The following is a 17383-nucleotide window of genomic DNA, read 5'->3' on the forward strand; positions in this document are numbered from 1 at the left end:
ACCCAGAGTCTACGACAGGAGCTAAAGAGGATGTTATGATCACCAAATTTTTTAGTTTAGGCAACTTCCAATTAGGGATAACCTAGAAAGGAAGTAGTTCTAAGGAGTGGAGAGAAGACAATTTGGTTTGGGACATATTTAGTTTAAGCTATTTAAGTCTAGACAAGAAAAAAAAGTCTAAAGGCAAGTACATATAGAAGAGTAAAGCTCAAGGGAGAAGCCAGGGCTGAAATTAGAGTTAATAGACTACCCAATGAATATACCACAACTTAATGCCAGATGAAGAAACGAACTTGATAATTTTAGTCAAGAGTAAAATTTATATAAGTCAACAGTGCTAGGGGTGCCTGGGTGGCTTAGTCAGTTAAGTGTCTAACTCTTGAACTTGGTTGTGGCTCAGGTCATAATCTCAAGGTTCGTGAATTCTAGCCCCACATTCAGCTCTGCACGGACAGTGCAGAGCCTACTTGGGATCCTCTCTCCCATCCTTTCTCTGACTCTCCCCCACTCATGCTCTCTCTCTCTCTCAAAATAAACTTAAAAAAAAAAAATAAGTCAACAGTGCTAATGCTATAAGCTATGTTTACAACAGTATCTAAATAATATAAATAAAATAAAATAATAAAATACCTAAAATAAAAGTGATAGAGAAACACCTGGGTGGGCTCAGTTGGTTGAGCATCCAACTTGGGCTCAGGTCACAATCTCATGGTTCATGAGTTCAAACCCCATGTCAGGTTCTGTGCTGAAAGCTCAGAGCCTGGAGCCTGCTTCAGATTCTGTGTCTCTCTCTCTGCCTCTCCCCCACTTGTGCTCTGTCTCTGGAAAATAAACATTAAAAAAAAAAGAGTGATGGAATCCTCCAACCTTCATGCTAGAGTATTATATTTCCTCTGTATTTCAGAGTGTGGTTACTAATGATGGGACTTTATTGTAAAAATAAAAATTAAAAAAATAAAGGTGATAATTAGCTTAGAAAAGATTTACATGATAACTATATTCAAATATCTCAAGGGCTATACAGCCAAGGGAGAGAATTTGAATTGACAGAACTACAGTGAAATCATTTGAACTTTTACTGAATATCTATTATACTGTGAAGTGGCAAAATTATGAAAAAAATGACAGAATCTTTTTCCTCAGGACCACATAATCTAGAAGCACTTTCTAATTATCAGAAATGTTCCCGAATGGAACTACTTCAGCAGGCTCGACTTGCAAGCATGAAAACTGAAAACATGAGCAAGATGGCCTTTTGACAGAGTTGCTATAGAGGGGATTCAGGTGTCATAGGAGTTAACTAGATTGATCTCTTACCTACAGATTTAAAGATGTTTTCAGCATTATAACAACAACAAAAAATACTGTATCAATGAACTGTCCAGGAAAGATAATTCTGTAAAGTACTAAAATTTTATTTTAACCACCAGTGGGAATTTTTTCCCCTGAAATATTCTTATTAGACATTTCTCTATAATAAGGCAAAGTTTTTAGAGCTTATGAAGTATACGGATCTGTGTGTTTCTATACAAAATGGCTTGTTACAGATAATTCTTCAGAGTTGTCTTACTGGATTGCTTCCTAGTAATTAAAATTAATTTTATAATGCTCTTTCAGCAGAAGCCTTCTTTTTTATTTCAACTGCAACTTGTTTTCTTCTTTATCACACTACACAGTATTATATATAGTATTATTGTCATTCATGTGTTTTTCCCTTGTGCTGTATCAGAGCTTCCTGAGGGTAGGAAAGGTACACTATTTGGCATCCCTAATGCCTATTAATAAGTATGTCTCTGGCATTTGTCATCCTCACTATTGTAACTAGTTTGACTTATAATATGTAAATGCTGCCATTCAAACCAGAAAAATCAAGTAAATTAGTAATTTTTATGCATAATTTTACGTATTTGCATAATTCTATGCATAGTAAGTTAATACATTGTGGATGAGGATCTGAGAGTCTATCAGATTGTTAAATTCTTGTGACCAGGATCAAAATTTATTCACTTTTATTCCCTGGTGCACAGTATTAAGACATTTGAATGAATGAGTACAACAGTGTAACCTATTAGTGATGATACCAACACGATATATATGTATGTATATATATATACATATATACATATATGTATATATATATACATATGTATATATGTATATATATATATAGTTTACAAAGAAGTTCTGCATTTATTTTCTATTAAAAAATTTTTTTTGCCTTATACTCTAGAGTGATTTCAGGTAGTTTATACAATACATGTTTTTTTAAAAAATTGCAGTGAGGTGAAAATAAAGATAAAACCAGAAAAATACTATACCACATGCTTTGAGGTTCAAATAATTACTAATGGAGGACTGTAAAATTAGATCTCTGCTTCCATCTTGCCAAAAAAAAACCACTAGTTAAAAGTATAACTTTGAGGTGTGAAATGCCTATAAGCTGAAGTCTGGCATAGAGCAGGCAATTCACATACTGAGTAAATTAGTGAATGAATGAATAGCAGTTAAAGAGAAATGAAGTTTCCTCTGGTCATTAGGTACGATGGAAACTTCTCTAATATATTTTTGCAAAAGGAACACTATTTAGAAAAACAAGTATTTTGTTTTATCTTTAGTATATCCCTTTTAAATACTATACTCCCTATTTTCAGAAGAGACAATGAAGTTAAATGACCAAATGAGATCACATTGCTATTATATGGCTGAGTCACAACTTGAATCAAGATTCAGTGTTGTTTCAGTTGCATTCCAGCTACTTCTAAGCTCCACTGGAAATGCATTATTTTATGGCAGTAGTTTTCTGCACCATTACCAAGCTTTTTACAGACTTCTAGGTTCTAAGACCATGCTTGGAAAAGTAAGTTTACTTAAGTCCTGCCCATAACAAGCTTACTCTAACAGTTTAATACTTGTTCCTAACTGTCTGACACTGCATATATTTCAGGTATACATTTAAAATACTTACTCCATTCTTGAAAAAAGAAATATGGTTTCTGTGGGGCACCTGGCTGGCTCAGTCAGTAGAGCATACCCCCCAGTCTTGATCTGGGGGTTGTAGGTTTGAGCCCTACATTGGGTGTAATAAAGATTACTTAAAATCCCCCCCGCAAAACTTAGAAATATGGTTTCTAATTTACTATTTTAATAGTTTATATAATAATATCTATGCAATAACAGAATTACTTTTCATTCTTGAGAGTTTTCTTATACCATATGGTATTGAAAAATAATTATAGTGTCCTTAATTATCTCCATACTTGCTTCCTCGGTATATCTGAGGCTATATATCCAGAGTATATCTGACTGCACCAAGCAAGAGATTAAGTCTTATGAATATACAATGACAGTGTATCTGTACTGCAAAGTTAAATCCAAAACCTTGTATTAACTTCTTCTGTATTGATGTTTACCATGACATTATTTTTAAAAGCCAAAACCTAAGGAATTTAAATATCCAAAAATAGGGAATAGTGAAATAATTTATACTACAGTACATCCATTAGGTGACATATTATACAGTAATAAATATAATAAAATTTATTTTTTATTTTTCAAAACACTGCAGTATTTAAAAATTTATGTAAGAAAATGCTCATGTTAAACAGGATATAAAACTGCGTATATAATATGACTCTATTAAAAATACATTTATATGTATTAAAATATCTGACAGCATGGTTTGTGCCCACCCAAGGACACACACACAAAATATCTGACAGCAAATATAATGAGAGGAAGACCACTTAACTTTTTTTTTTTTTTAATGTTTATTCATTTTTGAAAGACAGAGACAGAGCACAAGCAGGGGTGGGGCGGAGAGAGAGGGGGACACAGAATCTGAAGCAGGCTCCAGGCTCTGAGCTGTCAGCACAGAGCCTGACATGGGGCTCGAACTCACGAGCTGCGAGATCATGACCTGAGCTGAAGTCAGATGCTCAACCGACTGAGCCACCCAGGCGCCCCAAGACCACTTAACTTCTTATCTGAGGGACCATACATAGTTTTATAATCAAAAAAGTTAAAAATATTTTTTAAGAAATTTAAATAAAACACATTATATGTAGTATAATTTTATAAATATTTATTGGGAGCTAAATAACTGTGTAAATTGTGAATCAAGACATAGTATGTCTACTGACTGTTTTCATTTTTACCCTTGACTTCGTATTTTGAGTACATTTACTGCTATTACGCACTAAAACGGGGAAAATGTATAGTAAACCTTTATTAATTCAGAAGTTAGAATAATTTTTACATAAACTGAAGGTATCCATAACAAAATAGCCAAAAAAATGTTTAAAATATTTGAACTATTTTTAAAAACTTTTATCTTAGAAATACCAATTTATAAGTAATAAAATAATTACAAATATTCTTATCAGTACATCTGGGTAGGTTCTCCTAGGCATCTCTATGCTATAATTTTTTACCCTATTTCTAGTATTATATATGCTACACGATACAATCTAAATTTTCACCCAATTCTTAGACAATACTGAGAATTAGTCTCCTAAACTCTCATTTGTTGAAAAGTTACCAATTAAGAGATTTATACAAATGTTTTTATTAAGCAGTTTGCCTAAAATTCAGGTACCTAAAATTAAAAACATTGATTTAAAAAAAAATTTTTTTTTAAACGTTTTATTTATTATTGAGAGACAGAGAGACACAGAGCATGAGCAGGGGAGGGGTAGAGAGAGGGGGAGACACAGAATCTGAAGCAGGCTCCAGGCTCTGAGCTGTCAGCACAGAGCCTGATGCGGGGCTCGAACTCACAAACTGCGAGATCATGACCTGAGCCGAAGTCGGTCGCTCAACCAACTGAGCCACCCAGGCGCCCCCAAAACATTGATTTTTAAATGTTACTTTCTACTCTTTCAGACCAATTTTTACCATTAACCTCAAACTAGTAACCATTTACTCTATTTTGGGATCACAATCACACTGTAGATTGAAAATATATTCAACTGATAAACAAAAGAAGTCAAATTCCTTATGTAAAAACTTTCAAAATAGATCTTCTGTGTGTGTGTATGTATAAATATCTTTTTTTTTTTTTTTTTTTTTAAATAGACTCCATGCCCAATGCAGGGCTTGAACTCTCGACCCTGAGATCAAGAGTCACATGCTCTACCAACTGAACCAGCCAGGAGCCCCTATAAATATCTTTTTTTGATCCAACTTAAAAATTAGTTGAGTAGTGCCCAGAGAATGAAATAAAATCTATAAACATTCTCAAGTCATTCAATCATTCAACAAATAAAATGATTAACTTTTCAGTCCCATTAATTTCTTATTAGTTCAAAAGACTACTAGTTCAAACATCTAGTGTCGTACGTTCAATCTGAACTTCCTGACACAATCACTCAGTTCTTGAACTGCAGAGTGCTCCATTAAACAGGTATTTCTTTCCTGGAAATGAGCTAGGAGATGATAATGACATTTGTCTGGAACCCCAGAAACATCCTAAATAGACAACTTTCTCTTGAAAATAAGCAAGAGGATTATTATGACACTTCTCTTGGCATCCCAGAAACATCATTATACCTAAATATGCTGCTAACTTCTGTCTTAATGTGTTCTAGCCCAGTGTATACACATTGATTGGAAAGGAGAAATAGTACCCTTGTTCCCTTCTTTAAATGTGGAAAAAGGAGCAGCCGCACATACTCACACACATCAATGGCTCCTCAGTCATCCTCCCCAAATACTTCTTTTGTTGTTGATCATTTCCAGCAATGATAATAGGCATTTGCTACCACAGAAAAGTGACATTGAAAAAAGCAAGATATTTTTATCAGGTATGTAAATTTAGAGATTCTATAATTCAAAACCAGAGAACTACTTTTTCCCAAGGGGTAAATCCAAAGAACTGGCCTTTATTCTTCCTTTAAGACAGTTAAAACCATGAGGAAATAAATCTGTTAGTCCAGTATTTTCATAAAAGTTATATAGGATTTGTCAATATAGTATGTAAAAATCTACTGTAGTAACATGCACAAAGAATTAAATTTAGGATAAGTGATGTGGTATATATGATCAGGTCTCTTAAGAATTGCTCACTAAATTCAGCACTGCCAGCAGTGGCAATAAGCCATCCTGATCCTTCTCCTGAATGCTGGTTTTTGGCCTTGCCCTTACCTAAAAACTGCCACTGAAGCAGCAGCCAAAGTGTACAGTTTCCCCACAAGGACAGGGAGGACTACAAGTACGGAGACAACAGGGCCAGAATGATCAATTCTGGGAATAAGAATTCTAGCCTTCACTGCAGAATCTTGTGTTCATTTTAAAGAAAATTGTGTTGCACCAGCTAACCTAACCTAGCATTACTATCTCATTAACACCTGAGTTATACAATTAATTTTCTAAGAAACTTACCCCCAAAGAATTTGCTTCAATACAAGTCTGAACCCCTGTACATCCATAAGCCAATTCTTCAGTAATTAAACAAGCATCAAAAATTCCAAGTCCAAGACCTCCTGTAGTATCAAAATGTTTTAAGGCCCATTAAAATGTGTAGTATTATCTCATCAGAAATAAAGGTGAACTATTTTAATTTTTTTTAATGTTTATTTATTTTTGACAGAGAGAGCACAAGCTGGGGAGGGGCAGAGAGAGAGGGAGACACAGAATCTGAAACAGGCTCCAGGCTCTGAGCTGTTGGCACAGAGCCCAGCGAGGGGCTCGAACTCACAAACCATGAGATCATGCCCTGAGGCAAAGTTGGATGCTTAACTGACTGAGCGATCCAGGAGCCCCAAAGGTGAACTATTTTAATTAACAAGAAACTAAAAAAGTGTTCTGGTTATCACAGTAACAAATTATATTTATTCAAAATAAGTTTTAAATATTTCAAAAAATTTTCTATTTGTAATCTGCACCTGTCTACCTGTTTCAACTGGATTTTGTAAAAACTTGATTCAACTGTACCAAAACTTTGGCTTTTTTACCTGAAGGAGTGACAACCTCACAGGAAAACAAAGTCTTAACAAAATGTAAAATCAAAGGTAGAATTAATTGCAACAAACTGACCAACTCTAGAGAGAAATTACCAACGTTTAGGGATAAAATTATAGTTGAAACCAGTTTAAAAAAGGAAAAATGCCTCTAGGTATTAGTACAAGGTTTCTAAAAGCAGGCAAATACTGAAGTCTAAAGAGAAAGATAAAGGCAAAAAGCCCTTTATCATAAATGACTTACATAAATGGTAACTAATATTTGAAAGACTAAGTAGAGTTTTGCAATTTCTTCCTATTCATATACATTCTAGGATTAAAAATGTGAACAAAGTCGGGCTCCTGGGTGGCTCAGTCGATTAAGCATTGACTCTTGATTTTGGCTCAGGTCATGATCTCAAGGTTCATGAATTCAAGCCCCTTATCAGGCTCACGCTGACAGTGGGGAGTCTGCTTGGGATTCTCACTTCTTAAAAAACAATGAGAACAGAGGCCCCTGCGTGGCTCAGTCAGTTAAGCATCTGACTTCAGCTCAGGTCATGATCTCGCAGTTAGTGAGTTTGAGCCCCGCAATGGGCTCTGTGCTGACAGCTCAGAGCCTGGAGCCTACTTGGGATTCTGTGTCTCCCCCTCTCCCTCTGCCCTTCCCCCACTTGTGCTCTGTCTCTCTGTCTCTCAAAATTAATAAATAAATGTTAAAAATAAATAAATAAAATGTAAAAAAATGTGTACAAAGCTTACCACAACTCCCTGGAATGTGTGTATTCATTAAACCAAGTTCCCATGCTTTTTTAATTAGGGGCACAGGGTACTACAAGGAAAGAGAAAGGTAAGGAAAAAAAAAAGTTACATTAAAATCTAGATAGTTCAATTGTATAATCTTATAAAAATGTAAAAAAAAGTTTTTTCTCCTTAAAATGAACATAACTACCTCGCCAGTTTTATCATACTCTGCAGCAACTGGGATTACTTCTTCCCTGGCAAATTTACGAGCAGTAGCTTGAAACTCTTTCTGCTGTTCAGTGAGCTCTAAAAGAAAGTCATTTAGAAAACATTAAAATAAGACAATGAGCTGAGGAAAAAAGTCCTATGATATTAGTATGTAAAAATTTATAATGGAGTCTTTAATCCTTGATTAACCAGAAAGTCCACAAATAAACCACAAAGACCACAATGCACTTTCAGACTAGCAAGATTTCATTGTATAATATAAACAAATTTATGTCAACACAAGTACCAAAGGAGGTAGGTTAAGATTTCTAGCTTTTACCAAGGGGTAACAGACATAAACTCATTTTTCTCTTCCAATTCGTGAGGGTAAAAAAAAAATTTGTTTTTACTTATTACTAGTTCCTAAGCAGATTTACCAAACGTTTACTAACACTAAAATGAAACTAATATGTAAGACATGCTCTGATCTCAAGAATCAGTCTAGGGAGATGAGACATGCTCGGTGAGACCATAAACCAGCAAAACTTGTTCCAAAATGTAAGGGTTAAATTGTAGTGTTAGGGCTAACCTGTAGCCTTGAGAAATAACAGCTTTGTTTTAACACTGTAGGTTAAGAGATAACAGCCTTATCCTATCATCAATCAAGGGAACAAAAGTTCAAGGAAAATCAACTGGATTAGTGTTTGATTAGATTGTGGCAAGGGCATGTCTGAACTGTTTCCAACCCCATCTGGGAACTATTTCTTTGTTCTGTTTCCAGGTGAAGATAAGACGATGTGGTAGGCTATAAAAACTCTGTATCCTGGCTGTTCCAGGCCACACTCTGATCAAGAGTGTCAGTCCCAATCACTCGGCCTTACCTCTCACTGCAATATACTTTGTTGTGACTGTCACTGGTGCCCGTAGCATGCTGTTTCAGGAGTTGTGTGGATGCAACACAAAGTATCATGTAAGAATCCCAACACTATAATTTCAAATTTTACTCTTCCTTTAAACTGAGATAATTTGAGGTTATAAAATTAGCACAAAGCAACTAGTAAAATGTGGGACTGTTTCTCAAAAGTTAACAATAACATAAAACTCTAATTCAATTACATAAAATATGAGGTTCTGTTGTTATAAAATTAATGGAGTGAATAAGGTGGCTGGACTGAGGACTGGAGCCAGTCATTTGCATTTTTTTCCCTTTTTTTTTCTATGTAATTTTTTTTCCAGGCATAGAATTCACTGATTATTCACTTACATACAATACCTAGTACTCATTAAAACAAGTCCCCTCCTTAATACCCATCACCCATCTGGCCCATCTCCCAGCCACCTCCCTCCAACAACCCTCAGTTTGTTCCCCATCATTAAGAGTCTGTGGTTTGTTTCCCTCTCTTCTCTTTTTTTCCCCCTTCCCATATTCATTTTTTTAAATGCACACTGTTACAGGGTTTTAATGTGATTGCATCCAACATCAAAGGATAGGTAAGATTCAAAAGAGATAGAGGGTATTTGGGGCAAGAAAAATAAGAGCAAAAGCAAAGAGGTAAGAATGAGCAAACATGCTCAAGACTATAATCATTTGTATAGGGATGTGAGAAATAAAATGTAAAAGACATGAGAATTTTGGTGTTGAATCGAATAGCCTTAAAATCAAATCTTTCATTTTATAGATAAGGAAACAAAAGCCCAGAATGAGGAAATGATACCCCCACAGTCTTATAATGAGTTAGCAGTAAAAGTATACATAAGAGTTTCAGTCACTGTTCTCTACATCACAATTTTTTTTTTTTTTTAAGTTTATTTACTTTGATGGGGGTGGGACAGAGAGAGGGAGACAGAGAATCTGGAGTGGGCTCTGTGCTGTCAGGGCTCAATCCCTCCATCTTGAGATCATTGACCTGAGCCAAAATCAAGATTTGGACACTTAACTGACTGAGCCACCCCAGTGCCCCACAATTTACTTTTAACATTGGGGCCAGCAGATACTAAGGTTATAGGTGAATAAAAAGAGAGGGAAGGCAGAGACCTAGTTTGTATTATTTATTGAGAACCTACTTAAATACAGTCATGCTGTACTAGGGATTTTACATATATATTAATCTTAAAATAAATCCTGTGTTACAGACATTATCTCCATTTTATAAAGAACTGGATACAACTGCTCATAGACGTTATCTCTATTCCTTTTCTTAAGTTTCTCAGCCTCCTTCCTAAATACTATATCTATCTCATCCAGTTACCCAGCATACCACCACAGATTTCTCCTGCTGGTGTCTTGCTACTGACTATGAATCTGTATGTGACAAACTGAAACTAAATAGTACTTATACTTAACCTATGTTAATAACAGAGTAAGAAAGAAAACCCAGTGGCCCAAGCTCCTATCCTCAAATGGCTTGAAATTTTTAATTCTAAAATACGTTATAAAGAAGCTAAAAATCTTAAAAAATAAAAAACAAAAACGGATAACCCTAGAGAGCTTTGAGTTTGTCATTTGTATCTGGTTAGGAGTTAGTTATCTGAGCTGCCTTTTACCTATTTTCTGAGATCAAGAAACCAAAGATAATGGATTTCAACTAAAAGAAAGGTAATAATTTTGAAGGAAGAAGCACTTTAGGAGACAATGGATGCTAAAAATAGCATCCATTTTTTTGCCTAGGGTCTTCATTTTAGAGAGGAAAGGGGAAGAGAAATCTTACTACTTTCCCCTCCAACACCACATGACTCCCTGATCCCACACTTTAAACCTATCAATTGGCATCAAAACTGCAGTGCAGATACAGCAGGGCCAAAACAGGCTTTGGCTTATTAGCAGGAAGCTAGCACTGTGTATCTAAATGTTCAAAATATATTTTTTGCATTCAAATTTCTAACTTGAAGACTATCTGTATCAGTAAATTTGTTGTTTATTTAGGGCTACAAACTTAGGGAAAAGGGCACAGATATATATGTCTCCTGCTAACGCAGATCTATGTGTAGGATATTAGGCTGAAAAAGAAAAGGAGATCAGGAAGAATGGGTGTGACTGACTGAACAATCTGTGGATGGTCACTGGCTCTATTCATTACTAGACATTACTACATGTTTACAAATACATATATTCCAGACAAATACATATACAGAGCTGCATATATACAACAACTATGTTTAAAATCAAAAGACAGAACAAAATATACCAAAATTAAATCCCAATCCTGGTTCACGTTGTAGGGCAGCTTTTGTATGCTGTGATCTCCAGTCAGAACGAGAAAGACTTTTTAGGACCTGTAAAGGACAATTTTATTAAAATAAATTGGATGAATTAAACATCAAATAAAAGAATACTGACAATTACAAGTGAGTACAGCAACTTGTGTGATTTATATTCAATAAGTCATTAAATGCCTTCAACTATAATTTGATTTGTATATTAAATAAGCCACATACCAGATGTCTGAACATGTATTGCAGAGATTTTTTTTTTTAAGTGATGAAAATAAAACTAATCAATAGTATTAAAGTGGAGTGTCTCTAAGACAAATAATAGTCAGGGGTAGTATCAGACTTAGGACCACTTTTCTGGAAATCTCACATACAAGCTCTAGGACATCTGTGATTGAGAAGCTGGGGAGAGAGCAACAATAGGATGGTGTAGTCTATCAGCTTTGATACCCTGTCCCAGGTGAGCCTTGCAGGTATGCCTTTGGGAATTGTCCCTTGGAGGATTCCATTTTCTACTATTTAACAAAACAAATTAGCCTAAAACTAGTTCTATTTATTTTCTGCTGCTGTCTGTAAGCATTCTTAGAATATTCTAAGACACACTATGGCAGTCACCAGTTTTGTAAATAAGATTTTATTGGAACACCATGTCTATTGCTGCTTCTCCAGCATAGTTGTATAGTTGCCAGAAACCACATGGTCCACAAAGCCAAAAATATTTATTGTCTCTTTACAAAAAAAATTGCCAACCCTGTTCTAAACTATTAATAGGCTACTTTTCTTAATATCTGGAATATACTCATATTTCATCAAAAAAAGTATAATCAGATATACATGTATTATTCCTTTGCAATCCATTATTATACTCATGATAGTTGAATATACATAAAAGTAATCATTTGCATTTATTTAAGTTAATGGAAAGCATACTAGAACTCCCAAGTATATGTTTGAGGACAACAAAATCACACAGTTTACGCTTCAAAGTATTTGATAGAAATATCCATAGGCAATTCTAATATTCCAAAGAAAAGAGAAACTGAACAATATACTAAAAGATTAAGAACTAAGGGGTGCTGCTGGTATGCCTGGGTGTCTCAGTTGGTGAGGCATCCTACTTCGGTTCAGGTCATGATCTCATGGTTCATGAGTTCAAGCCCCGTGTAGGGCTCTGTGCAGCACAGAGCCTGGATCCTCTTCGGATTCTGTTGTCTCTGTCTTTCTGTCTCTCTGTCTCTGTCTCTGTCTCTCTCTCTGCCCCACCCCCACTTGCACTCTGTCTCTCAAAAATGAATAAACATTTAAAAACAAAATTAAAAAAAAAAAGAATGGTGGAAAGCCTCGGTGGCTCAGTTGGTTAGGTATCCAACTCTTGGTTTCAGCTCAGGTCATGATCTCATAGTTCCTCAGTTTGAGCTCGGAGTCCAGCTCCAGTGTCAGCCTCAGAGCCTGCTTGGGATTCTCGCTCCCTCTCTCTCTCTGTCCCTCCCCTGCTTGGACTCTCTCTCTCAAAATAAATAAATAAACTTAAAAAAAAAAGAACTGAACTTACATTTTTCGAAACATGTAAAAACAAACCGTCTATTTTGTAGATGACCACAGCTTACAAAGAGAATCACCTACATTTAACATGACATTATGGATAGTCAAATATCGTGAATACCCTTTCAAAATAATAACACTTTATACAATTTTGAAAAGAATAACCAGAGTATAAAAATACATATTTTCTTTGCAATTTTCATTAAATTTATTTTGGCAGTAAAACATGGTTTCTCTAATGCATACTGTTCAAACATCATAGATGAAACCTGTAGTTGTTTACAGTCACATTCCACAATTAATTCACTGAATCTCCAAGTCAAGCCTAGGATTAAGGCACTATTTTTATTCCTATTTTGCCTATGAAGAAAGTGAGACTCAGAAAGGTCAAGTGAAATTGGACAAGGTCACTCTGCTATTACATAGTATAACCAGGATTCTAACTGCAGCATTTACTATAGAGAATCCATACCATCAACCACCTTGCTATCTGTTCTTTCAGTTTAAGTCTCCTATTCGGTTATTACATTCTAAAAAGAAAAATATCCCACAAAAATCAGACCAAAAAACTTGGCTCTTCTAAGTGTGTGTTTACATACTACTGAACAAAAATTAGACCTCACAAAATAAGTAAGTCTTCTGAGACTTTAAATACAAAAATTATTAGTGGAGGGGCACCTGGATGGCCCAGTGGGTTGAGTGTCTACCTTGATTTCGGTTCAGGTCATGATCCCAGGCTTGTGGGATCAAGCCCCACATTGGGCTCTACCCCTTGGTGTGGAGCCTGCTTGGGATTCTCTCTGTCTCTGCCCCTCTCCCCCCACTCGCTCTCGCTCTCTAAAATAAAATTGAAAAATTAAAAATGAAAATGAAATAAAAAAGAAAATTATTAATGGATTTAAAATAATTTATAAAAAGTTTACATATTATTTTTCAGGAAAATGTTATATAAAATATAGAAGTAGCTACACCCTGGGGACAATCCCCATCAATCTAATGATATAATAATGTTATCCATTTAGAGAGGTGGCTTAGTAGACAGAATATAGAAATTGTAGATTATTTGGATTTAGAATGCTTTGTGTCTAGACTCCCCAAGTATTTTTGAGACCCTGGACCAATGACAAACTTCCCTGTGGCTTCTTTTCAAACTTTGAAAATGACGCTTTTCTTACTGGATAATTTGTTGAGATGATTAAAATAAGAAAATGTCTTGGAAGCATAATGCCATATAAATACTGATTTTATTACTTTGGGATCTCTGCCCAGAACAATGGAATTCCAAATCTCCAAGAGATGGCAACCTCAGTCAAGCATCAATTCTGCAATAATAGCACAACTATGTATTTTTAAAACTAGTTATGTATTTTTGAGAGAGAGAGAGAGAGAGAGAGCGAGCACAAGACAGCATTCGTGAGCAACCAGGGGAGAGACGCAGAGGTGGGGTGTTGGGGGACGGGGAAGAAAGAGAGAGAGAATATCCCAAACAGGATGGAGCCCGATGCCAGGCTGGATCCTACAACCCTGGGATCATAACCTCGGCCAAAATTGAGTCCTAAATTCAGCCAACTGGGCCACCCAGGTGCCCTCCCAGCACAATTATAATTAAACGCTTTCGCCCATTTCTTATGAACGTAAGAATCTTAAATTTTATGGGAGTGTCAAAGATGAGATACAGCTGTGTAAGTTTTCTGGATCAGGTTTTTCTATATACCTTATTGGAGATTGAGAAATCGGGTCTTTTTTTTCTGGTGTGAGTTAAAAATAATTTTTAAAATGTCCAGATTTCTGCCTTCAGAGCCCATTAACGTGTATAGCAATAACAAATATGGGGCAGCAATCCATTAGAATTATTATAAATTCTAAAGCTACTTTTTTGGGGGCCAAGAACATAACTTTCTTAACTCAATTATTAAATACATTAAGTACCCCAAGAAGCAGCTGCTCTACTTTCCTTTTCCTCCGTAACTTTGCAAGCACTCAAGATACGAATATCTGAAATCTGCACTTTCTATCATGTATCAATTGCATGATGACATTTACTTTATGATTTCTTCTTGGGCTGGAGGCATAAAGCCAGTAGAGAGTTTTCTCAAAATCTACTGCAAAAACATGGCCTTTGCTCGTTCTGAGATGCCTGCCCAACTTAGACACAGTTTACTTTCGGGAAAGGGTGAGATTCCTGGGGGAATTATATAAAGAGTTCCTAGGCCAGAGGGAAAATGAAGGACATTCCGAAAAATGACGGCCTACAAAGAAACCGACGAGTTGCGAAGATGATAGGGCAAAATTGAAAGCCCGGACTGGATAATAAGAGAAGAGGGTAAGCGTGAAAGCAAGGCGAGGATCCGGACTTGAGGCCCGCAGCCAACGGTGACGTCAGGAAGGCCAAGGTGTCCGATAAGCTCCTTCCTCACCACAGCTTCCTACTCTCCCGGGGAAGCACCTCTTTTCGTCCCAAGCTTCCGCCCCCCCCAGCCCCCTCCAAACGCCACAACCACCATTCCCCAACCCCACCGAGCCTTGCTGTCTCTCACCCCGCAGCATCGCCTAAACATCGCTGCCATGGTTGACTTTTGATCCTGCTGCTCGGTCTCCAATTCTCTGCGCAGCTCCGGGACTCTTAAGGGGTGCTCCAACCCAGAGGAGCGACAACCGTCTGGTCCCGCCCACACCCTGGTCCCGCCCGCTGGTGTGGATGTGGGTGGGGAGCGGGTAGCCTAAAAAGGGTACCGTATAGGAAAAGGAGGATGGGGGTGGGGGGCTGCGTGCTCGCTCCGAGCCAGCGCGGACCAGTGGGATCTTGGGCGGTTTGGGAAAGAGTGTCTAACGACCTCCTTTGGCCGACGTGTCCCGAGGGGTGGTCCCGGAAGAGGCTTCCCTTCCCTCGGGCCCACAGAGTTTCGGCAGCGCGACCTTTCGAGGAGGCGGAAGCCTTTAAGGCTCTCCGAGCGGGGCTGGGGGCGGGAGCTGGAGGGTGGACCCGCGCCTAAGGAAGAGGAGCGAGTGCGGCGCGGGGCCTGTTGGGAATCTGGGTGAAAGGGAGCGGCTAGAGTGCGCAGTCCCCAGCCAGTTCTGGTGGTAAGATGCTCTCCCTGGCCTCGTCCCAGAAATTTACCAATCCAGTTTTTTCTGCCTAAGTATTACAAGTACATTTTACTCTCGAAAGCTCGGCCGAAGCCATAGTATGTGCTGTGTTTCAGAAAACAAACGGGAAATCCCTTAGGTAAATTCGACCTTCCCGAATATTCCCGAGGCTATTTATTGCTACCCACGTGTGTGGATGTGGACCGTGTCCTTGGAAATAAATTGAGTTTATTTAAAGCTCCTGGCTCAGCGAATGAATGAATGTTGGACGTGAATGTCTGCCTGAGGAATTCTATTTAAAGTCACCCTCTCTTCCTGTTAGACCCTGAGTTCGCAGTGGGTAGGGTGTGATGTTACAGTGTTGGGGGATTTGTAAAGCTGTCCAAGGTTTGGCTAGCTTTTTGTGAAAGCTAGTAAGAACGCCACCGCAAGGAAGGAGTGTAAATGTTTCCCATAATCCCCAGGACTTTTCATTTTTATTGCTATCATCCTAGTTTAGGGTCTCATCACTCACCACTAAATCCTGTAAACTTGCTTAACAATCTTTTTTGCCTGATAAGTCAGGCCATAATCTCATTCTAATTTAGCTTTTCAGTTCCTATATTCTGTTATGGTAGTCCCCTACAAGAACCTTCTACCTTTTCATCTGGGGATTTATAATGTATTTATTGAGACTGGGCATAAGGCAGAATGTTAAGTGCTAAATTAAAGTACCAGGGAAATTCGGAAAAGGAAGAATTCAATTGGTCCTGGAATCATCAAGGAAACATTCAAATAGGTGGGTAAAACACAAAGTGGACTGCTAAAGTTGGGTAGGAGTTAGTAGAAAAAAAAAAGATTTGACTATGCACCTCTAGTTTTTAAAAAAAATTTTTTTTTAAATGTTTATTTATTTTTGAGAGACTCAAAGCATGAACAGGGAGGGGCAGAGAGAGAGGGAGACACAGAATCCAAAGCAGGCTCCAGGCTCGGAGCTGTCAGCACAGAGCCCGACATGGGGCTTAACCCCATGAACTGCAAGATCATGACCTGAGCCAAATTCAGACGCTTAACGTACTGAGCCATCCAGGCGCCTCTAATTTTTTCAATTTCTTATTCTGAACATTTAAGCACAATGAAGATGAGCAAAAAGTTCAAATCAGCCATATGATTTTATTACCTAGATTTAAAAATCGTTATTGCCCACTCGTGGGATTTAAAAGACAAAACAGATGAACATAGGGGAAAAAGTAAAAATTGTTGTCGCACTTGTTTTATTCATGTGTGCGTGTCTGGTGTCATTTAGTTTTTGTTAGAACTGTAAGTTGTAAACATTAAGACACTTCATTTCTAGTGGCGCTTGCATGGCTCAGTTGGTTAAGCGTCTGACAGTTGGTTTCAGCTCAGGTCATGATCTCATTGGGCATGAATTCAAGCCCTATGTGGGTCTCTGTGCTGACAGCATGCAGCCTGCTTGGGATTCTTTCTTTCTTTCCCTCTCTCTCTGCCCCTCTCATGCTCACGTGTATTCATGCTCTCTCTAAATAAATAAATAAATAAATAATCTTTTTTAAAAAAAGATTTAAAAAAAGAGTTCTAACCAAAGTTTAAGATAAGGTGACTTGAAGCCAACCTGATTTTTTTTCTCTTTGCTTTTTCTTTTTTTTTTTTTTTTTAAA

The 17383-nt window shown here is 37.2% G+C and overlaps 1 protein-coding gene across 2 annotated transcripts in view; it reads right to left on the bottom strand.

The window, feature by feature from the left end:
* ACADM (acyl-CoA dehydrogenase medium chain) overlaps positions 1-15594 on the bottom strand; it is a 32625-nt gene extending 17031 nt beyond the window's left edge. Inside the window, exons 1-6 of one of the 2 annotated variants that reach the window (XM_047869555.1) lie at positions 15176-15594; positions 11072-11159; positions 7888-7985; positions 7698-7767; positions 6379-6479; positions 5675-5755 (exon numbers count right to left, since the gene is read on the bottom strand). In XM_047869555.1, coding sequence (XP_047725511.1) covers positions 5675-5755; positions 6379-6479; positions 7698-7767; positions 7888-7985; positions 11072-11159; positions 15176-15205 — 468 coding nt within the window. In that variant the 5' untranslated portion in view covers positions 15206-15594. Of the gene's footprint in view, positions 1-630; positions 650-5674; positions 5756-6378; positions 6480-7697; positions 7768-7887; positions 7986-11071; positions 11160-15175 lie in introns of those variants that run through there. The other variant, XM_047869556.1, reaches the window with a different exon arrangement.
* Between the last annotated feature and the right edge of the window lie 1789 nt (positions 15595-17383).

The sequence above is a fragment of the Prionailurus viverrinus genome, chromosome C1 (genome assembly GCF_022837055.1).
Source record: "Prionailurus viverrinus isolate Anna chromosome C1, UM_Priviv_1.0, whole genome shotgun sequence".
Taxonomy (NCBI): Eukaryota; Metazoa; Chordata; class Mammalia; order Carnivora; family Felidae; genus Prionailurus; species Prionailurus viverrinus.